General features: G+C 37.6%; 1 protein-coding gene across 1 annotated transcript; it reads left to right on the top strand.

Moving 5' to 3' along the window:
* Positions 1-17,350: 17,350 nt before the first annotated feature.
* On the top strand, positions 17,351-24,708 carry LOC104423799 (phytosulfokine receptor 1-like). Its single transcript, XM_039302915.1, has 2 exons — positions 17,351-19,507; positions 24,503-24,708. Exons 1-2 carry the CDS (start codon positions 17,416-17,418, stop codon positions 24,706-24,708), a joined length of 2,298 nt encoding a protein of 765 aa, XP_039158849.1. The 5' UTR covers positions 17,351-17,415.
* Positions 24,709-24,969: the final 261 nt, after the last annotated feature.

Genomic DNA, 24,969 nt, shown 5'->3' with positions numbered 1-24,969 from the left:
TGGTTATCGTAAAATAGGGTTGGTCTAAGGTGAAATAGAAGGTTTCTTAATTAGTCTAATATGGGCTGGCTAGTGTGGGCCAAGTTGAGTCTGGCCCGTAATGAGGGGGACTAGCTGGAAACTCTATAAATAGTGCTCAAGTCTCTCTTCTAACCCTAATTTCTCACATGTATCATCACCTAAGGGACGTTTACCTAACGCTACACTTGACGGGGCCGCCTCATTGAGCCAGTGATACGGAAAGCTATAGAGGAGAAAGACTTGCGCATGGAACATTGTGTTTCCGCTTCTGCTTTATGTTCGATGGATCTCAAAACAGGTGCGTTAATCTTTTTACTTAATTATATATGTTCTTGTTCTAGTTATGAAGATCTTGGGGTTGCGCAATTTGCATCCAACATGCGATATCAGAACAACCATAACCCTAAAACTTGAACGCAATTGGTTTTGCCCTAATTTGTACAGATTTACCATAATTTGTACGGATCTACCCTAGTTCATTAGTTGTAAATTGGCGTACAAAACAAAAAGAATTTCAAAGGAAAATTGTGAAGTTTAAAACTAAACTTATAGCTAAAGTTTTCACTCTGAAAGAGGGATGGATAATTAATAGTGAAGAAATAAATATTTCTTTTTTTATAATATTCTTTCAAAGTGAACATGGCATTAATAATTTATTTTGATATGGAGTTATACCAAATAGATACAAAATCTATATAGTGCAACTAGATGATTTTGCAGTAGATGTTTCAAGTAAACTTGTGTGTAGACTGAAAAGTCTTATTCATAGTTTTAAACAAGTTTCTAGACAATATTATTAAAGTTTCATAGTGTTATTATCTTACTCAATTGGGAACAAAGTAATTCAATATACTGCAAGGTCAGTAGGAGGAAATTTATTTTTTCTCATACTTTATGTACATAATTTTTTTTTGCTTACAAGCTTTGATCTTGAGACATCTTATATCTTTTGTACTGAGGTCTATAAGGATTTTCTTTTCCATATTATATTAGATTTTCTCGGAGGACATTTGCTGATTGTATATTGGAAATATTCAATATACATCATTGCAGGCCAGGAATTGCTTCTGTTGTTAAGGGTGATGGACTGTATCTATCACATTGTCCTTATTTAGATATTGAGAAAATCTAATTAAAGGATGTATCTTGTGTCAGTGCACTTAAAAGTATAATATATGCTCAAATTTGCACTAGATTAAATATTGTCTTTGTGACGAGACTTCTAGGCAGATATTAGTCAAATCCAGGACGTGATCACTGGATTGTTGCTTAGAAGGTTTTGAGGTACTTAAAAAGACAAGAAATTATATGCTAATTTACAGACATGTTAATTCTTGCAGTTAGTAGGGTATTTAGATTTAAATTTTGTTGTATGTTATGGTGACAAGAGATTAATAACATAATACATATTTATGTTAGTAGGAAGTGCAGTAATTAAAGTTCTATGTCATCTTCTACTATGTAAGCAGTATTAGTAACATTCTTTTAAGCTCCAGAACCTCATAAAGAAGTTAATCGTTTTAACTTTATGGATAGACCCATACGGTTGTATTGAGATAACAAATTTGTAGTATTATTTATTTACTACAGAGATCTCAAGGGGTCTAAATATATGGTGGTCAAAATTGTTGATCAAAAGCAAACGGTATAGAAATGTGACATTTTAATATAATATATTTTCACAGATGATGTAATTGCAGATCCACTAACTAAAGGCCTACGCCCGTGTATATTTGAGTGACATATCGTTAGCATGGATCTAGGAGCATCATGAGATGTTGTTGTTTAGTATGAGCTATTTTGGCTTTACTCTGAGAAATGTTTCATCTATGTTCGTTACAATTTGTAACGGTTTGATATGTATCAACTTTTGCATTCAATAAAATATTTTTGAATATATTGTTATTATGTTGAATATATATTGATAAAGTCTCAAGGGATTGTATAAACCTTGAGTGAAGGCTAAGGGCATCTGGGCATCCGGTTATTAGCCTTGTGCACATGTCTTGTGTTACATAAAGAAATGTTAACTATAAGAACAAGACATATGTGGGTTCATTGGAACCATAAAGCATTCTTTAGTGGCATAAGTTTTTGTGACGCCTAAGGTAAGAGAATGGTGACTGACAAATGGGATCTCTCTATGAGAGATGTTATCCATTTGCCACACTACCATATTGAATCCATATCAATAAAGTTGAGAACATTCGTAACCATGGAATGCTCTGTGTGTATACATGCAGTTACCGCCATAATTCGGTGTCTAAGACTTTATGGGATATGATTGACTATTAAAAATTATCTCTGGACCAAATGTGCGCACATTCAATACGATTTCAATTAATATAGTTCAAGTGGGAGAATGTAAGAGTTTTCCTAATGTTGACTAAATTAATTGATATTGTAATTTACTGTTTTTACATTACCGTAAAACGGGGTTGGTCTAAGGTGAGATAGAAGGTTTCTTAATTAGTCTAATATGGGCTGGCTAGTGTGGGCCGAGTTGAGCTTGGCCCGTAATGAGGGGGACTGGCTGGAAACTCTATAAATAGTGCTTAAATCTCTCATCTAACCCTAATTTCTCACATGTATCCTCACCTAAGGGGCGTTTACCTAATGCTACACGTGAGGGGGCCGCCTCATTGAGCTAGTGATACAGAGGGCTATAGAGGGGAATGACTTGCATGTGGAACATTGTGTTTCCGCTTCCGCTTTATGTTAGATGGATCCCAAAACATATGCGTTAATATTTCTACTTAATTATATATGTTCTTGTTCTAGTTATGGAGATCTTGGGGTTGCGCAATTTGCGTGCAACAGGGTTGACCGGACGTAGTCCGATCTATCGATCTCGCTCGCCGTTTGCCGCCCCCGAGCAGGGTAGGAACCCTCTGCCGACCCTTTTTGTGCCCTGCGTTTGCCCTGTCCCCTCACATCTTTTACATGAGTTTCTGAGTCGGGGCATGCATTTTGAGGTCAATTATGCTGTCCTTTATTGATGTTAAGCATTCCCTGCCATTCGCGTTGAGCTTTGATCTAGTTTCGAGTCTTATTCTTGTCTGTGGTTGCCTTTCATTTGACACGCCCCAAATGCATGATATAATGCCTCAGTTGGTGTTGTTCTTAAAACGAGACCCAAGTCTGAATTATTTCTATGGAAGCATATCGTGGACCTGTTTAAAATATTTTCGTCGACTTGAGATGTCCTCTGATTAATGTAGGACCAACTCAACACCAAAGTGTGGGTTCATCGATATTCCATGTTCTTTTAGTCGAACACGTGAGACTTGCTCGATGAAATCTTTCTCAGAAGTGTTTAAGAAATGACTTCTGTTTTTGTTCGGATCCGAAGGTGCGTCTTGATGCGGCTCGTTCGGTCACTAGCTGTTAAACTTGATTTTCATGGATGGTGAAGTCACTGCGTTGCGCTTTGTTTGATATATGCTGTCTCTCTTTCATTGAACATGGTAAGTGGCTTGCGTTATGGTATACGTTGGAAGCGAATCTGGTTTTTCGGTGGCGAGCCAAGGTGGTGGTGAGTGATGGTCCGGTGGTGTTAGATCTGGTCGGAGATGAAGATCTAGTGTTGCCGCAATTAGGATTCACTCAAGATAGAGACTGTTGGGTTCTGAGTTGTCGTGGTAGTAACAGTGAATGCTCGCATGATTTCTTGGTATCTTTGTCCACAAATGAGGTTTTCTTGGTGTTTTGCAAGCCTTAATGTTGAAATAAAAAGGGAAGAGAGCTTGAGAGTTTGATATGCGGGAATTGATGTTGCGAAGAAGTCGAGGTTCTGGGAACGTGGACTAGAGAAAGAGGAAAATTAGCTCTTCGGGTGGGCTTGGTTAAATTCATTTCTAATGTAATCGTGTCGGGCTTGGGGCTGTATTTGAGAAGGCTTGGGCTTGATGTGAGTTAGAAGAATGTGGGCTTGGTATGGTTGGTGCCATTTGGATTGATTTGTTCATTTGTTATTTTTTTGTTAAGTTGGGACAGATTGGGCTCAATGTAATGAGCGCACTTCGGGTGAGGGCCGGGAGGCGCGACCCAGGCCAGCGGACTCGGGTCGGTCTTGGCCCAGACTAGATCCGAAGACTCGACCCGGGTCCCATTTTCGGATCTAAAAAGTATTTTTATTAGAAAATAAAATTTAAAATATATATTTAAAAAAATTCAATTTTTTTTTTTTTTTTTTTGTGTTTTCTAAAAAACTAGGGAAAATCATATATTTTTGTGTAATTTTCACTTAAAAAGTAGAAGCCTTTTGCTCTCTAAAATTGTGTTAAAAAATTGAACAAGCCTTTATGACTTTACTTTAGGGTTTTGATTATTCTTAAAGATAATTGTCCTTGGTTGCACAATATTGATACATTGATTTTGGCTTCCCTTTAGTCTAGTTATGATTAAAATTTACCTTTTTATTAGCATTAAATGCTCACTTTGCCTTGCAATTTATTTAATGCCTCTTCGATCGCTAATTATTATTTTAATGGCTGCACATAGGCATGATCACCTCACATACTAGTAGATAAGCTTAATACCAATCCATATTGCTTGACAAAACAAGTATCCGAAGGGCACTAATTAATTAATTAATATAATCAAGTCATTGACTCTAGATTCTTTGATTGTGTAAGGAACGAAGTATGCTCCTATGCTTCATTTGGTTTTCACTTGATTCCACTAGGCTAGTGGTCATTCCATATTAGATAATTCTCATAGTATCAATTTGAATATCCAACGTTGTGAGAAGTATAGACTTGAGAGAGCGGGTCATCGGTCCGTCCTTCAGGTAATACCTCGAAATCTATGTATCCCTCCGTATCGAGGGGTAGGTCGTGACATAACAAGATTGAGATTGTTGAATATTATCAATCTAATAAAAAGGAACAATATTTTGATTTATATAAGTATGAGCATCTACAAATAAATTGATCAACCAAATTAGGAACAAGATTTAGATCATTGAATATTTTACCAATCTGAAAAATAATTAACCATATTTAGATTAATATTAAATTAATATCATTCTTAAATGTATTAATGATGATACTTGGACATAAAATAGCTGAATATCAACCAATACAATTCTAAATAATTTATAGTTTACTATCATATATATCATAAGCTAAAATTTACTTAAGTGGAACAATCAAAATATTAATAAAGACCAGAAAGGTAAAAATGTAATTAAAAATATTAATTTTTTTGGTAGGAAAATGATTGAAATGAAAAGATATTACAAAATATAGGCAATAGTGTAATTATGACAACTTGTAAATAGTACGAAATGATTGATTTGACTAAAGTTGAGGGATTTGATTAAATAAATTGATAATTTATGGATCATTGAATATATAGGAATGGTTCAAAGACCACATTGATCAAATTAGAAATTTATGGACGATATTGTATATTGAGCCAAAATTTTAAGACTATTAGGCTCTATTTGTTTCGTGAAAAATATGACAATTTTGGAAAACGTTTTCCAAGTAGCCATTCTTTAGGGAAATGATAATACTTTTTAATGTTCGGTTGAAACTTGAAAATGAGTTAAAAAATATTTTTCTCCGATTGGTAGGAAAAATCTCATTTAATTTTTCTTTGTGCACTACTTTTAATAATATATGTTTTTTTTTATACTTTTGTTTTTTCTTCTTGTTTAGCCGATGGGCAGCCATGATGACAGCCATCGAGCACCTCACTACAAGTGAGCCTTGAGCTTGCCAAAGTCCAGCAAGCCAAGCCAAGCATTACTGGCCTTGGACGAGGCTCCACCTTGGCTTTTGAGCTCGAGTCTCACTAGATCGGCGAGGTTGAGCTTGCCCGAGGTCAGTGAGCTCGTCTCTCACCTTTGGCCAGTTACCAGTTGTTGCTACGGCATTGATCGAGGAAGAAACAAAAATAAAAAATAAAAAAAATAAAAAATAAAAAATAAAGAAAAAAAGTAATTAAAATTTTGATTTTTAGAAGATAGTTAAAATTTATTTTGAAAACTATATTTTCAAAAATAATTTATAAGAACAAAGGTTTCGTTAATCAAGGACCCTAGTCCAAGTGCCGACAACTCATGCACAGCCTTTGTAGACTTGAGCCTGAGTGTTGGGGACTAGAACTTGAGCGTTAGGGGCCCAAGCTTGACTTTTATGGACAGGGGCTTGGGTGCTGAGGCATAGTGCACGAGCATCAAGGGGTTTAGGCCCAACCTTGATGAACCCACGCTTAGGCCCTTAGGGCTTGGATCTAGGCCGGAGAATTGGGGTCTTGAGTCTAGCCTTAATGGACCTAGATTCGCTTTCGATGGACTCATGCTCAAGCGTTAGAGATGTAGTATTGGCCTCGATGGACCCGAGCATGGCAATTACATGTGTTGACAAACTTTCATTTCTTCTTTGCATGCGTCGATCATCTGCTTCTACAATTAGCCACCGTTTGTTGGTGCTTGTTGTCAACAGCTCTGCCGAGGGTTTCATTGACCGACCTTAACTCCTGAGGATTGGAACTCTTGTCAACTCAAATTAGTTGATCATTTTTTAGTTTCAACAAATATGGATGATACTCCTACGAATCTCACTGTGGGAAGCACATTTTCCTAATTTGACCAAGTAAAATCCCATCATATTTTATTGTCGGTGAATTTTTACCCTTTTCATTAATTTGTAAAATTAAAAATCCATATTTTTTCATGCCTTGGGGTTACTAGTACGAGATGTCGCTTAATATTGACTAATGTCGTTAATTTAAAAAAAAAAAAAGAGGTTCGTCTTTAGGTCTCACATTTGGCTACACCTATACCATTGTAACTAAGTACAAAATACTGTGATTTTTTTATTTTATTTTATGATGTTACAGACAATTTTTGTAATTGAATGGGCGAAAATATAAATGTGAATTTTTATTTTATTTTATGATCCATTGTTGTTAATTCTATGATGCACGAACATGTTCTAGGAGCTTCCATGTCGTATTGGACACCTTGACATGCTTGGACACACTCGGACATGTTTGGACACGGGGTCAATGCATATCGAAAAATCTGACACGCAGTCAACTCTTTCCGACACCCTTCGACTCGCGTGTCTGGAAATTGTGAGAAGCAAGGTGGCTTCAAAGGTGGGTCTGCAAGTGTGAAGGTAGAGAAAATTATTAAAGAAGGCGATGGAAGGTGAAAGCAAGGGCAAGGGAGTAGAGGCGAGGCTGCAGAGGCGACATAATGGCTATGACTGCAAGGAGGAGGGCCACGATTGCAATGCGCGATGGAGGACCGAAGGCTACGGTTGCGGCTGCGAAGGAGGGAGGGCCATAGGCGCGGCAGCAAATGATTGCGACGAGGTGATCGAGAGAGAGCAGAGATTAAGATGAAGAGACACGGACAAGGAGGAGGAAGAGGAGGCCGCGGAGGAGGGTTTTAACTTTTAACAAAAAGAGTAGATAAAAAAAATAAATTAAAATGGGGATTCTGGTGCAGAGTGATGGCTAAGGGGATGATTTAATTTTTAAGGGAAATGACAAGCCTTGATGGGTGATGGGGAAAAGAAACGAGGGGAGAAACCGGGGGCGGAAGGGGGGGTTTTGGTGGTGTGGTGGGTAGGGGTGTGCAACCGGATCAGGTATACCCATTCCCGAACTGGCCCACCTGGAAACTAGGGTCGAGAATCGGTTCCCATTGAAACTGGTCTACAAATTGATTCCCAAAATTCAAAACCGGTTTAAACCGGTCTGAGAATAAGTTCCGAGTGATTACCCACTCAGAAATTGGTTCTTGGACCAGTTTTGAACGGTTCCCGGACCGGTTTTGGAAGTAGAGGTCCAAAACCCTTTTTTTCCCCCGATTTCTATTTTTACTCCCGTAATCACATGACGTTCACGACACTCTTCCTTTGTCATTTCTCTTCCTCACTTGCTTCCCTCCCTCATCGACTCCCTCTCACACCGTCCAATGGACGGATGGTGTTCATCGCCGCCAAATTCTTGTGTATCACATGGATTGGCTTACCTAATTTATCTTTTGTAGGATGAGTTATGCTTGTATAAATGAGTAGTTTCATGTAGTAGTTGTGGAAATAAGACTAATATTAGACCCATGTTTGTTGCTAAGTCTTTGTCCTATGATTTTATTTATTATAATTAGTCTCGTGGATCCTTAATTTTTCGTTTAATCAAAATGTTCATATATTTATTTATTACAAATGCTTAATGTTTCAATACAAATTAGAAGGATTACGTTATTTTCTTGCGTATTAATATAAAATTCGAAATCGTATAAGATATCGGGAGATTGCAAAATAGGTTCAAGTGGAAATAAGGTTGAACCTAGAACCAGATCGAAAAAACAGGGTGAATCGAATATAGAGTTTAATACAAATAAGGTCGGGTATAGGGTCTAAAAAAGAGGAACTGGTTATAACATGGTCAGGTACAGGGTTTAGGTCTAGACCCTACCCACCTTGGACCCGATCACCCCTAGTGGTGGGATGGCGGTTTTTGAGTGTGGGGAGGGGTTTTGGGGGGATGGCGGTTTTGTTAGGGGTTTTTGTGTCTAGGGAGGGGTTTTGGGGATGGCGGTTTTTGTATGGGGGTTTTGGTGCATGGGGAGAGGGGTTTGGGGGTTTGGGAGGCGGCGATCTTTTTTTTTTGGAGGAGGGTAAAAAAATTAAACATTAATAAATTTTAATCGTTATAGAATATAATAGATTTATATAAATAAATTGATTCTAATCTTTTGTTAGTTGTTAGTTTCATTAATAATTTTTATTAAAGTTAGAAACATGTTTTCAAATATGGGTACATATTAACTATAAATATATCTTTCGAATTTCCTATAAATAGATTTATTAATATTATTAGTGTAAATTCATTATAAGCTCTTATTATTATTTATTTATTTGTGAATTCTAATCAAATTAATTAAAAATAAAAAAAATATTAATTTAATATATAATATGTCCTAATGTGTCGAAATTATTTATTTTTGAAATATGATATGTCGGCATGTTGTGTCATGTTATGTTGCGTGTCCGTGTGACGTGTCGGTTCTACTTAGGTTGTTATTGGATACTTAAGTTGCACCGACACGCGACATGGACACGCAACGCGATATAACACTATACGTCGACACGTCATTTTTCAAAAATAGAAAATTTTGACATGCTGGGATATAATTTTATTTTTAACTAATTTGATTTAATTAAAAAAAAAAGAACCTACAATTTCTTACCTTTTACCAAAAAGAAAAGAACCTACAATGAATTTACACTAATCATTCAACATACAGTACTTTTATTTTTGAAATTACATTAATTTCATTTAATAATTTTTCGATTAAATAAAAAGTCCCCTTAGGGGGTGCACCCCCAACCCCCTCCCAAACTCCCTTTTTGCCCTTGTCTCTTTTTTTCACCCCAAAATTTTTTTCACTTTTTTTCTCTCCCCACCACTTGATACTTCCCCCTCCCTCCTGTCACTTCCCCTCCCTCTCCAACACGCCAACGTCGCCGTCCATTTTTTATTCTTTTATTTCCCTTCTCAAAACCCTAGCAGCGCCCTTCTTCTCCTCCATCTCGCCTCGGTCTCGCTCTTTCTCTAGTTGTCTATCGCCGTCGCAGGCTCGCCATTGCTCACGGCCTCATTTCTGCTCCCTCACCCTTGCCTCCACCCTTCCACCCTCCATTGTCTTTCGGACACGCATGTCGAAACGTGTTGACAAAAGTTAACCACGTGTCGACAAATCCGACACGCGGTCAACATGTGTCTGAGCGTGTCCGAGTGTGTCAACGTGTCCGACACGCTCCAACACGTGTTGGACACGACACGGAAGCATGTGTAACGTGTCTGTGCAACCTAGTTAGATACAGAACAGCAGAAAATTCAGTTTATTTTTCTTTTACTTTCTTTCTCTTTCTGTATAATCAAATGCGATACGTCCTTAAAGAAAAAGAAAAAAAAATGATTAGATGATACCCGGTTGTTCTCGAGAAAATACGATATGGTTAATTGAAAGATTGAAAGTCCCAATGTGGACACGGAAATCTCCCTCGAAGTCCGTGTACTTCCAGGCATTCTCTATCAAGCTATTCCAGAGTCTAACTATTTTACTTTGACTTTTCTCGTCAAGAAATTTTGTCCATTCATGTCTTTATAAAATATCTCCCCATCAATTTCATAAACCAAGTAAAATGCCAGAAAGAAATCGGCGGTCGATTCAATGACGGGGAGAGAAATCAAATAAATGTTTTTATATGAGTGCCCTGTTACCGAAGAAAGAATATTCCAAGACTTGATTCTTACATTATAGTCGAGGATGAAAAAGATATGTAACAACCAAAATTGTTAACATATATCTACGGTCTATAAGTTGGTTATTTCATAACATGAAAAAACGATGCACATATAATAAACTGTACAACAACATCCAAGTTGGCGAAGGGACAGTTATATAAAGACAATGTTAGGCAACTTTAGGCAATGTTCTGAAATTTAGAACCCTAAACCTATTTGACGTTGGCTACTTCGCGAAATGTGAAGTCGTGAAAAGCAAACAGATGACAACTTTTTAAGAGTAATATAGAAAATAATGGATGAATTACAACCGTGCATAGTGAAATTCAAGAATTCGAGAATTTTGAATTACCAATTCTCCAAAGAGTTGGGTAAAACCTGTTAGGAATGACATGATTGCCACGGAGCCTATGCATAATCTTTTTAGCATCTTTCTGGATGTGATCACTATTACATTTTCACTAGTGTCGCTTGCGCAGAATTTTGATTTACGAATTCTACCTACATGTTTGCTTCTGACTTTGTAACTATCGATGATTGCCTCATAAAATCTTATTCAAGTTCGAGGCACATCCTTTGAATTTTTAGGTCAACCGTTCGTTTAAATTTAACTAAAAGCAAAACATACTTTTTTACTTTCCCAACAAAATATTATTCAAATTTTATAAAATTATGAATATATATGTGTGTGTGTGTGTGAATCTACGTGTTTATATATGAGTGTCGTGCAAATTTGGAGAACGAGATTTGGTTTAAGCAAAATAGTTAAACTAAAAAAATCGACCCAGATATATCAATGGTTACGGACTAGCTTGGCCATGGTATGATCTGAAAACTAGACATATGGTCCTACACCTGAGGCCTGCAAATTTACGTTAGACTTTGTTATTTGTAGATCGCAGACGCATGGAGAACAAAGAGCCTCTTCGCTCTTTGGGCTCAGTCCTTGCAATTTCCCTACACTTCTTCACAAAATATTAGAAGTAATCCCTACTGATATTGAATTTAGTGTTTTAATTTAGTCGTTGTTATAAGATAAGAAGTAATAACAGATTTATGGTGTTCTAACTTAGGTATAATTAGCAGGTCTGGTTATTGAATGATTAATTTCTGATTATGCTTTTAACATTTCATTTTTTGAATCCTCGATGTAATTTATATATCCTCCATTTATACATAGTAGTACTAGTAGATGCGTAATTTTTTTTTTTTAATATTCATGACAAATGCATGTACATATATATGTTATTCCTTTATACAATCATGGATATACTTTGGATAGATGGCAAGATTCTTGTCCATTTGAGATGATTTAGAGAGTTTAAGCATGGGTTTCTTTTATGAAAGGTCTTGCATTGTTCCTTTGCTGTTACTTCTTGTTAACCCAAGGTAAAGGGATCTCGGAACAATGGTTAACTAAGCTAAAAAATCATTTGTAAATTCCTTTCCTACTATGTAATGTTATCATTTTTTCTAGGGTTAATACCCTGGAAAACCCCAAACTTGTACATCTGTGATAAATTTACCTCAAACTATTTGTTTTTACCACCAAAAACCCCAAACTGGTATACCTTTAACAAATTTACCCAAAACTGGTACACTTGTGACAAATTTATCATCTGTTAATTTTCGTTAAATTTTATTGTCAAATTATTAAGTTAAATGATACGTGACAGTTGATTGGTATACCAATTTGAGATTTTACGCTCCATTTGTCACAGTTTACAATTTTTGTAATTTTTTTGTGGTATTAATCCAATTTAACAGAGAGTATAGTTGTTACAAATTTACTAATTTATGATTTTTTTCTGTCGAATAAATTAATTTGGGATAAATTGTCATAAATATACCAGTTTATGGTTTTTTATGGTCAGTCGGGGTAAATTTGTCGCAGGTGGACCAGTTTGGGGTTTTTTATGATCAAAAAAATAATTTGGGGTAAATTTGTCACAGGTGTACCAGTTTAGGGTTTTTCAGGGTATTAACCCTTTTTTCTATTATACATAGTCCCTTAACTCAAATTATTGTTTTTGAATATTTAAGTAATAAACTACATATTTATTTAACAACTTAAATTTTTAGAACAATTGTTAGTGATCTTACAAAATCTCATATGATAGCAGAGCTGAAAGTCCGAAGTCCAAATCTTTCCAAGCCTCATATGCCTTCCCAATTGAATTTTCACGTTTAGTACTAGTCAAAACAGACTAGACTAAGCATGGGAGTGTTAGAATGTTTAAATAATAAACTACACTTTCATATAACATCTTAAGTTTTTATAGTAGTTGACAGTAGTCTAACAAATCTCACAATTACAATAGCTTTAAAATATAGCTAAGGCAACAAAGAACTTTTCTCTATCTGAATTATAAATACCAATAGGGTTCATGGAATTACAAGGTAGAAGTTCATTCACAAAATTGACAACAAATTATTATGTCAAATAATTTGTGCAAAGCGCGGGGAAAGGATCGATACTATTAGAACACATGGTCATGCTGCATCCCTAATACACTACAAGAAGTACATAGATGTACCCTAATATATAACTCTTAGTGTTTTGACATCTATCAATGAATAAGATAACTTGAGTTTCTTCCATTGTTGGTGATAATGAGAAAAAGAAAAACAGAAAAGTCATTTTCCACTAGCATCTCAAATAGAATCTCAATATGCATGAATAATCTAAAACTAAGTAAAAGGTGGACCAAGTTAAAATCCCTTCATATTCCAAGTCGATTATAATGACCAAAGAAGCAAACAAAAGAGAGTTATTACTTTTGAACCTTCATCTTACTGGAAAAAGAAAAAAGAAAAACCATAACTTGAGTTTCTTCCATCATTGGTGATAAGAGAAAAAAGAAGAAGAAGAAGTTGTTTTCTACGAGCATCTCAAATAAAATCTTGTTATGCATGAATAATCTAAATCTAAGTAAAAGGTAGACAAAGTTAAAACTCCATCATATTTCAAGTTGATTATAATGACCAAAGAAGCAAACAAAAGAGAGTTATTACTTTTGAGCTTTGAACTTACTGACAAAAAGAAAGAAAGAAAGAAAGAAAGAAAGAAAAATCATAACTATCCAACCACGGGCAGCGCAGTTGATGTGAGTTCTCTCTCTCATCGCAGAGGTTGAGAGTTCGAACCCTTTTGTTGCTAAAGTGTCTAAAGTGAGGCGTCTTGGTATTGGGGTCCTAGGCTAACATTTCCCGTGATTTACATCTAAATAGTGGCTTACGGCGAGACTCGACAATGCCACTGGGCACTAGAGGGTCGTGTGATCCCCAAAGGGTAATCTTCGGCAGTTCCTCGATTAACAAAAAAAAAAAATCATAACTCAAGTTTCTTCCATTGTTGATGATAAGAGAAGAACAAAAAAAGAGAAATCGTTTTCCATAAGCATCTCAACTAGAATCTAAATGTGCATAAATAATCTAAAACTAAGTAAAAGATGGACCAAGTATAACGACCAAAGAAGCAAGCAAAAGAGAGTTATAACTTTTGAACCTTCAATTTACTGCCCAAAAAAAGAAAAAGAAAAAGAAAAACCATAACTCGAGTTTCTTTCATTGTTGGTGATAATGAGAAAAAGAAAAAAAAGGAGAAATTGTTTTCCATGAGCATCTTAAGTTTATTATAATGAGCAAAGAAGCAAACACAGGAGAGCTATTACTTTTGAACCTTGAACTTACTAACAAAAAATAAATAAATCATAACTCGAGTTTCTTCCATAGTTGGTGATAAGAGAAAAAGACAAAAAGATAAGTCGTTTTTTACAAGCATCTCAAATAGAATCTTAATATGCATGAATAATCTTAAAATAAGTAAAAGTGGACCGAGTCATATTTCCAGTTGATTATAAAAACCAAAGAAGCAAATAAAAAAGAGTAGTCACTTTTGAACCTTGAACTTACCGGGAAAAAATGGGTCTAGTCCCTGTTATAGGCCGCTCTTTTCTTGCCGTACGACAAGGAGTTGCAATCCCATTTTGGTTTTGATTTTGGAGCGTGGTTTCACTTTCATATTTGAATTTTAGATTCCGTATGTAACATTCATTTTTTTAAATAATTATATTTTTATGATTCATGAAAATTTGAAAATAAATTAGAAAATATTTTTCATTGTTGAGTATGAAAAATTCGATTTGACTTTCCTCCATGTACTCCCTTTTAATTAAAATTTATTTTATTTTAAAAAATCAAATTTTTATTTTTATTTTTCTTTCTACTTTTTTCTTTTTAATTTTTCCCTTTATATTTTCTTTTCCTCTATCTTCATCTTCTGTCGGTCACCGGCCATGGCGACAGCTGCCGATTGGCCAAAGGTGAGCTCGAGCCTATGGCAAGGCTTGCGCTTGCCGACCTTGGGCCTTGCAAGATTTTTATTATCAAGTATGATATTACTCTTTAAGTTATAATTATGCAATAAATCCCTTTTTTGGGGATTCTTTTACAGAAAAACTCAATCTTATAAAGAGAAATTTTGGGCAGATAAATATCGTACTATTCTCGTGAACCAAATAAACTAAAGACAAAGCGTGAGTAGATAGTTCACATTTGATGATGTAGCAAATCAGAATATATTGTATTGCGCGCTTAATCTGCAAATATTTACATTCGTTTCTTTGCTAATATATAAATCTGAAATCCTTCCGTAAGAAGCTAAACTAAGGGGTTATTGAAATGTTAGAATTCAAACGTTGAAGTAAATCTCAAAAGTATCGTCATGTATTCGGGCAACAATTTAGGCAATTTCCTCAATACCCTACTAATTCCCATGACTCTAATGGGAAAAGCCACAAATCAAGTGGGGTTAGTAAGATGTCCGATTTTAATGACAAAACTCTAGAGTGATGCAAGAGGAGAAACTATTCAATGATTAATAACCCCACGTCATCAGCCAACGTGGTTCGCGCAAGCCTAAGTGGCTTCACTCAAACGGCGACACGTGTTTTCTAACTTGGGCTGGCTAGAAAATAGAAAAGATTAAAATTGAAGGCTTTCTTTTTCTATTTTCTAGCCAATCCAAGTAGGCTGATGACGTGGGGTTAACTAACTATTGTATATTTTCTCGAAAGGATTAGTCAAGAAGTCTGGTGTGGAAAATTACAAGAAAACTAAAACGCCAATATCTCCACCTACCACATTTGACAAGAATGAGAAAGATAAGTCAGTCAATCCTAAACTTTATGAAGCATGAATGATCTCTATTATATTTAACTGCATCATGTCTAAATATATTATTTAGTATCTGCATGCACGATAGAGTCCAATTAGATTAATGAATCTCATTTAACCGTTGTTAAAGGATTATCGAGTAAGTTGGCATCTTTCCTAAATTAGGATTATGGTAGCCTAAGAATTCAGATTTTATTCTTCTTGGATATTGTGACCGTTGACTTTGCAAGATGAAAGATTAATAAAAGAGCACTTCAAGTACATGTTAGTTAACCACTAGGATTCGCCCCAGTGGCCACCCTTCCAACATGGAAGGGGGAGGTGAGGGGTTCAAATCCCCACATTCTCAGGGGGGGATGGGGTGAGGACGCGTAAGTTTCAGGAGTGGATTTCGACTCCCACGCCCTGCAAGAGGCAGGGCAAAAGTCTGAGAGTGAGTGTAAAGTAGGAAAAAAAAAGTACAAGTCAGTTAGTTGGTTGCATGTTGATATCTTGGTTTTCTAAAAAGCAAAACTTTGTTGCTTTATTAATTGCCAAAGCTGAGTGCATAGCTCATGAAAGTTGCCATGCTCAACACTTGTGGATGAAACAACATTTTGAGTGATTTTGGTGAAGAAGATTCCATTATGCCCATTACATGTGACAATATACAAGTATAATCAATTTGACTAAAAATCCCATAATGCATTCACAGGCAAAGCATATAGAAATCACACATTATATCATCTGAAATCATATTGATAATGATGATGTGGTATTCACTTTGCTGATTCAAAGCATTGATTAGTTGACATTTTCACTAAACCTCTTTATAAGAGTTCTTTCAAACACATCAAAGGAGAATTGGGAATCTGCAAACTATAGGATTAAAGATTATCTCTTAAGTAAATGTCAAGCGTTGATATAGACCAAGACTTAAGTATAAGCAGTTTTGGGAGGAAATTGTTTTTAACTTGCTTGAATATGAGTCCTAGATCCGTGAATGCCTTCTTGGGTGAATGAGGGAGCATAGGGTGTAGAATCACCACAGGGCCAAACAGAGGAGCTGGAGGAGCGTGCGGCATAAGGGGCCGATTTTGATAGCAAACTGAACCGATCATAGGAGGACTGCAAGTCCAATTGATCACACGAGAACTGTCCATCATGTTTTCGACCAAGTTCCAACCTTTAGAATGATGTCCACCACAAAACCTTGAGAATGAGGGAGCAGGTGAAGTAACATGGCCGATCAAAGCATGATGAATACTGGAGGAAGATGTGACCCATTCGATTATCGGAAAATAGCTCTTCTTGGATGAAAAGTCCGGACAAGAGATGATGGCATTATTTAATATATAAATATTCTAATTTTATTTAATATTTTTCCTCTTGTGTAAATTAAATTATAGACTAAATGAGGAAACATATAACAGAGGAGCCAAATAAGGGTTCTTTCTTGAGGAGAAAGAACTTTCTTGACTTCTCACTTGATCTCATGTCTTCTTTTTTCCCTTAGATTATGTCTTCTTATAGTAGCCATTCCCTTTCTAGACAAACAATTTACACTAAGTGATTGCTTAGGGACCTTAGTGTATGATCTAGGTTGTTTGCCTCTCGACTTTCGATCTTAGCACCTCAAAAGTCTTTCTGTACACCTGTATTTGGAGTTTCCCTGGGGTTGGTACGGCGAAATGGGACCACCCCAATTTATGTTACATCAACTTACATTTTGTCCCACTTCCGTAAACTGAACCACTCGTTTCCTCGTTCTTCTTTTTTGGTTCCCACTGAACAAGAAAGATTCCATGCCCACGTTCTCTCGCAATACATAAATCTTGATCCTTCTCAAGACGGGTCTCTCCGTCAATCCGTCCACGACCCTTTTCCTCGGTTACTTTCCTACACCCTTTCTGTGATCAATCACATTGAATTTTCTTTTTGGGTGCGCTGTTTCTTCATATGGCCGTTCGAGATTCGCCGTGGGCGGCCCTCGCTGTCGCTTGGCTATTCGTCCAAGCGCAGGTCCTGCACTCACAGGAGGACCTTGTATGCAATTCGAGCGATTCCAAAGCATTGCTAGACTTGATGAGCAACTTTGAGTCCCCGATCGAAGGTTGGGAACTCAACGCCACCGCTAATTGCTGCAACTGGCTGGGCGTGGTGTGCGACTCTTCATCTTCTCTCGGCCTGAGCGATGGTCCCTCCAGTTCGGGCAGGGTGGTGGAGTTGGTCCTCGCGAGCAAGATGCATGCGGGCAACCTCTCGGACTCGCTTGGCAAGTTAGACCAGCTGAGATTCCTCAATCTCTCTCACAACCTCCTCGAGAGCACACTCCCGGAATCGCTCCTCCACCTCCCTAATCTGCAGGTTCTTGATCTCAGCTACAATGAATTCTCGGGACCGGTCCCCAAGAGCGCCAATCTGCCCTCCCTCCGCGTTTTCAACATTTCTAAGAATTCTTTCAGTGGGTCTCTGCCCGTGTGGCTTTGCACGAACTCGACCCTCATTCAGGTGCTTAATCTGGCTCTCAATCATTTCTCTGACGTAATCCCGCCGGGACTTGGCAATTGTGGCTCCATGCAGAACCTTTCTCTGGCCACGAATAATCTCACAGGTGGGATCAGTGAAGATATCTTCACTCTGGGTCAGTTGGTCCAATTGAACGTTCAGGAAAACTCATTTTCAGGGCCGCTTGGCAGCGGGATCGGTAATCTGACAGAACTAATTCAGCTGGACATTTCGGCAAACGAATTCTCGGGGTCAATCCCGGATGTGTTTCAGAACATGAAGAAGCTGCAGTTCTTCATAGCTCAGACCAATGGCTTCGCAGGCTCCATCCCATCTTCCTTGTCCAATTTGCCACCGCTTAAGTTTCTCAATTTGAATAACAACTCGCTGACTGGAACAATAATTCTTAATTGTTCGGCGATGAGCGGTCTGGTGTCTCTAAATTTAGGTTCCAACAACTTCACGGGTCCTTTCCCCGAGAATTTGCCCGATTGCCAGAAGCTGAGGAGTGTGAACCTTGCACGGAACAATTTCACAACCCCAATACCTCAAAGCTTCAAGAACTTCTCCAGCCTTGCTTATTTGTCGATATCGAATTCGAGCCTATCGAACGTCTCATCTGCACTCGGGATCCTTCAGCACTGCAGCAATTTGACAGTTTTGGTTCTCACTCTCAATTACTTTGATGAAGAATTGCCCGGCCATGCGAGTTTGAGTTTTCCAAAGCTTAAGGTTCTTATCATGGCGAATAGTCGGCTGAGGGGTTCCATGCCCCAGTGGCTGCGTGGATGCACCCGTTTGCAGTTGCTGGATTTGTCCTGGAACAGACTGGGTGGAACGATTCCGTCGTGGATCGGTGACTTCCAATCTCTCTTTTATCTGGACTTATCAAAGAACTCGTTCGTGGGCGAGATTCCAAAAGAGATAACCGGATTGCCTGCCCTCATCCACAGGAATATGTCAATCATGGAACCTTCTCCTGATTTTCCGTTCTTCTGGAAGAAGAATAAGACCTCGGGGGTGTTCCGGTACACACAATTTACAAGCTTTCCATCGACTGTGGATCTCGGAGGCAACTCTCTCAACGGATCAATCTGGCCGGAGTTCGGGAATTTAAAAGATGTTCGTATCTTTGTTCTCCGCAATAACTTCTTAACAGGTTCAATTCCAGACAATTTATCCGAAATGACTGACCTAGAGACTCTCAATCTATCTTACAACAATCTGTCCGGGAGCATACCTTCCTCGTTGGCGCGTCTCAACTTTCTGTCTAGGTTTAGCGTTGCATATAACAATTTGTCTGGACCGGTTCCTCCCGGGGGCCAATTCTCGACCTTTCCCAATTCGAGTTTTGAAGGAAACAACCTGTGCCGTGATCATGCTGCCCCCTGCCCAACAAGCCAAAGTCAACCTGGCCTTGCCAATCATGGTGATAATAATTCTGGATCTGTTGATCATGCCATGAGCGATAGAAACCTTGGAATGACCATTGGACTTGCATTCGGAATGGCCATTGGAATTGCATTGGGAACAACTAGGACCGGTGATTCGTGTTTACATGTGATAATCGAATTTTGTGATCGTGTTAAATTGTGTTATTAAAAAATTTGAAAAAAAAAAAAATTGATAATTTACTCATTTATTGGAATTTTTTTTTTTGATAAATTCCTAATATTGCTGGTAATTTGCGGTCCAGTTCTCTTCAAAATAACCAAATTTAGATTAGTTTTCAATTTTGGTCCAAACGGTTTTTTATCTTATGAAAATCAACTTTCGGTCCCCACCCATATATGTTCCCATTGATTTTCGTCCAATGATAAAGGTCTAACGTGTCAACTTTTCATGTACATACCTCGACGTCACTTGCTGACGGCGAATTTGAGGCAGTGAAACGCCACCGTTCCGGTGTGCTCCGTTTTGTTCGGCCGAAGCCCCTCTCTCTTGGCCAGTTCCATTCTCGAAGAAGAAGATGCATTAAAAATGTTCGCCGCCTCCAAGAGCTACAGCAGACACTGCACAAAACAGCGCCTTTCTCCACAGGAAGCAAGCTAATTATCGACTCCAGAAGAAGCCAGTCCTTCCATGTCAGCTCTTCATTGTCAGAGTCCGAATCCAAGTCGGACACGGCTTGCTTCTTCACATTTCTAGCTCTCGATATGTTCGGCAGCCGCCGAGAGGCATAAAGCTTCAGGGCACCGCCGACCAGGTTCTTTTTGTGAAAACTGTTAATAGTCAAGTCGTTGATATAAGATAAGATGCTAGAACACCTTTATGGTGTTCTAATTTAGGCAGAGTAAAGGGTTGGTCGCTGAATGATTAATTTTTTATGCTGCTGTGAACTTTTCATATTTATATCGTCGATAAAATTTAGATTTCCTTATTTCATGTTACGTTCTACCTTTTTCATCGATTACGTTTAGAGAGGAATTAAAGCAAGAATCATCATAGCCCTAATTTCATATTGATTAGCGTTGAACCTTGAACTCACATATTTTATTTTCGTTAGTTTAGACGATAAGGATGAATGAGTTAAGGGTCAGCAATCACTCAGGGTCTGGATAGAATTGAAAGTGTGTATTGCAAGCAATTAAAATGAACAAAGCTCCAATGTGAATAGCATTGCATGTCAATGTTCACATCCATAACTACAATTCTTTGGCATCATTGAACGACAACTATTTTTAATTCTTGTGACATGGACAATTAATTAATTCCACAGTATATATATTTTTTTCCCACAACGTTCTACCTTTTTCATTAATTATGTTCAGAGAAGAATTATAGCAAGAATCAATCGTAGCCCAAATTTCACGTCGATTAGGACCTGTTTGATAACTATTATGTTCTCGGAAATAACTTTTCCTCAATAATAGTTTTTTCTGATTATATTTTCTAGATGAGCTTTTGTGCATTTTAATTTGTTTGGTGATTGTACAAAAATTATATTCTCATAATAATAATAAAAAGAGCAGAAATGTGTTTGGTATAACCCTTAAGTTTTTTTGTAATGCAAAATTACTTTTAATTTTTTTTATAATTTTATAATTTTATGATATTTTTATTTTTTTTTTCTTTTATTTTTTCTTTCTTTTCTTCTTCTTCCTCATCTAGCTAGTTGTTGACCTCAGCGATGGTCGGTGACTAGCCAAACAAGATCCGGCAACCTCGCCAAACTTGTTGGGTGACCAGCTAGATGAGGAAGCAAAAGAAAAGAAAAGAGAAAAAAAATTGACTTGATTTTAGAATTATTCTCGGAAATAAAGAAATAATTTTTTTCTAATTTTTTATTGTGTTCTAAATCTATTATCATGAACAAATTAGTTAATGTTACGAAAAGGGTTTCTGTTGCTTTTTTTTTCTTTTGTCCAAAGAACAAAAAGAATAGAAATAGACAAGAGTTAGCTAGTTACCAAATAGGCCCTTAGTGTTGAACCTTGAACTCACATATTTTATTTTTGTTAGATTTAGATGATTAAGATGAACGAGGTAAGGGATAGCAATTGCTCGGGGTGGTTAGAATTGACAGTAGGTACTGTAGACAATTAGAACAAACAAAACTCCAATGTTAACAAAATTGCAAGTCAGTGTTCACATCCATAAATATAATTAAAGAACTATTCCTATTTTTTTGCAATACAAATAATTAATTAATTCCGTCATATATATTTTTTTTCTGTTACATTCTACCTTTTTCATTAATTACGTCCATAGAGGAATTATAGTAAGAACCAAGCATAACCCAAATTTTATACGAATTAGTGTTGAACTTTGAACTCACGTTTTTTATTTTCGTCAAATATAGGCAATAAAGATGATTGAGATAAAGGTTAGCACTCACTCCGAGGGTGGTTAGAATTGAAAGTGTGTATTGCAAGCAATTAGAGCAAACAAAACTCCAATGTGAACAGCATTGCAAGTTAATGTTCACATCCATAAATGTCATTGAACTACAACTATTTTAAATTCTTGTGATATGGATAATTGATTAATTTCGTCATATATTTTTTTCCTCTTACACTCTACCTTTTTCATTACTTACGTCCACAGAGGAATTATAGCAAGAACCAAGCATAGCCCAAATTTTAAGTGAATTAGCGTTGAATTGGGCAGAAGTACAGCACAAGTGCCGTAACTTGGCACGGGAGGACACTTAAGTGCCATAACTTTAAAACGGTACACTTAAGTGCCACTTTTTTTTTCTAGTGGGACACTTAAGTGCCACCTCCGGCGACCCTTGCCGGAAATCCTACGTGGCAATATTTTATTATTATTTTTTGCCTACGTGGCTCGCCGAGAGCGAGTCGGCTCTAACTCACCGAAACGACGTCGTCTGCATAATAAAAGCCCTAAATCTTCCAAAAACGATGTCGTCTCCCCAAATGCCCCAAATCTAAAACCCTAAATCAGCCAAAATCCCTATCGAAGTGCTCGAATTCAAGTCTCGAACCCTAATTTTCATTTGCCCAAAATTCCTTCGTCGAATCTTGGAAATGGAGAGCAGGACTCGCAGCAACGCCTCAATTTCCTCTCACCGAAGCGAAGGAGAAGGCCAGCGTTTCTGTTTTTGTGGGTTACCGAGTCCAAGAAGAACATCGTGGACTCAAATCAATCCTGGGAAAAGATTTTATGGATGTGCCCGATATAAAGAAGCGTCGAAGTGCAAATACTTCAAATGGATCGATGAGAAGTTCTATGACCGAGCCACAGAAGTGATAATGGATCTACTTCAAAAAAGACAGCAATCTCCATCTGTGTTCGTGGACGACTTGGACGATGTTGACTCAATGCAAGCTCAAGTGTCTTCAGTTAAAATTTCCAAGAATGAAGTCTCAATGCACGCTCAAGCATCTTCAACTAAACTTTTCAAGAATGAAGTTTCAATGATGAAAATTGAACGAAAGTGTTACCAAGCGTGTGTTGTGGTGTTGTTTTGTTGTCTATTGTACTTTATGATGAAATGTAAAGTACTTGAAAATGAGAAAAAGTTTCTCCGACTGCCATAGTTAAAAATGGTGTTGTTCTAGATTAAACGTAGGGTTTTTTCTTTTTGAAAGATGCGAAGAAGTTTGTGTTGTTCCACAAAATCATTGTGGCTTTGTTGTTGTTTGTGCTGTCGTATGGAGTTGCCATAAGTTTACCATCATCTTCTCTGTTTTGATGCAGAATCATCTTTTTTGTTTTGATGCAGACCAACATATACACAAGACAAACATGAGTGATTAGCCGAGTGCCATAAGTTGTATTTAGTAATCACGTAAGTGCTAGTCGCGATGAAAAAAGGATCACTTAAGTGTCAAGTTATTATTAAAGTGATCGGTTAAGTGTCACTTATAGTTAAAAGTGAACAGTTAAGTGCTAAGTTTTTTAGAATATGATCAGTTAAGTGCCAATTTTTTTGTGGGTTTTCTCTAAAAATTGCGCCAGCCACCAGAACCGGCTGCACCACCAACCATCACCACTAGCCACACTACACACTAGGCACTCCAGCCACCACCATGCTGGTGGTGTTGCTGCACAAGATACTAGTGCAAGATGAGCCTTGCACTAGTTTGCACCAGTACACATGGTGTAAGATGTGTAAACTGCACACTTGCACTAGGTGTAGGTGCAGCTGCTTAAGCCTATAACCCCCACCACAAACCCATAATCACCAGGCATCACCACCAGCCACACCAGCACCCCAGCCACCACATTAGCACCCCAACAACAAACTGACTACCACCAAACATCACCATCCACCATCACGGATACACCAAGACTCCAGCTATCACCACGTAACACCAACAAGAGCAAGCAACAAGTAAAAACAGAATCCATGATAAACAACAACATAAATTGACAAGCAGTGCAAGATTATTTCATTGATATTTCATTAAGTCTGAGTCTGACAACATCAATGAATGACAAACTAAAGAAAAAAAAAAGATAACCATCCATAGAAAGTCTGACAACATCAACGTTTACATAACTGTTTTGACTCCTAAGCTCCACAAATCCTATCACATCTCATCTCATCAATCAATATGCACAACACCCCCTGTTCGTGCTTCTTTCGATGGGCCTTTCACTTGATTCATAATTCTAGCACTCTTTCTAACTGGACGTGCAACTTCTTCTTCAACCTTTTCAGTATCCACTGACTCAGATGGAGCTGCAAATGTCCTAGGCCGAATTGAATCAAAAGGAGCTGGAGCTGGGTTCTTTCTCTTCTTTTTTGTTGGCACAGTTGATGTTTTCTTTTTTGTTGGTGCAGCCATCAATTCTTGAGTTGGGCCTGAGATAAGAACCTCTGAACTTCTCCCAGGCTACAAAAAAACAATAAATTGTTAGCAAAAATTTACAGCATAAATTAAATTAAATGCAGCCAATAAAACTTACATTGAGAATAACTGTTCCAGTACGCTCATCTGTATAAAGGCCATAGTCATATTGTCTTAACCTCTTCCCAAGTGCCCCTCTTGTTTGAATAGGGCGTCACTTTCAGGAACTTGTGATTTGTTGCCCCTTTTTCCTGCTTTCTTGGGCCCTTTAACTACAGCCGGGGCTTCTTCGACCAATTGTGGGCGTCTTCTAGATGGCCTTTGTGTACCTACCCCTTCACCTGGCCTTGTTCTAGTTGTCCTTCTGTGTAGCCCTTCAACTTCAGTGACACCTCCTTCTATTGGGCCATCTGGTGGTACTGGTGGTGGTACTTGTGGTGCCCTTTGCAGTGATTCTTCTGGTGGCCCCTGTGATGATCCTTGAGGTGGCTCTTGTGATGGCCCTTCAGTTGGCAGTTGAGTTCGAACTTGCTTTCTTCGAACCTGAGAAAGAGGCCAAAAGATACCATAAATATAATATCGAGACATATAATAATAAAAACTGAATACAAATTGGTTGAATTTACCACTGGGTATTTCTTTCGCCGCTGAAGAATGGGGCCGATCGCACCGACCGTGATGCTTGCTTGGGCCAATCCTTCACTGGCTGTCTTCTACCTTGCCTTCTTGAACAAAGCTGTTGGGT

The sequence above is a fragment of the Eucalyptus grandis genome, chromosome 10, assembly GCF_016545825.1.
Source record: "Eucalyptus grandis isolate ANBG69807.140 chromosome 10, ASM1654582v1, whole genome shotgun sequence".
Taxonomy (NCBI): domain Eukaryota; kingdom Viridiplantae; phylum Streptophyta; class Magnoliopsida; order Myrtales; family Myrtaceae; genus Eucalyptus; species Eucalyptus grandis.
The sequence above is the reverse complement of the archived record's forward strand: the minus strand, read 5'-3'. Positions and strand labels throughout refer to the sequence as shown.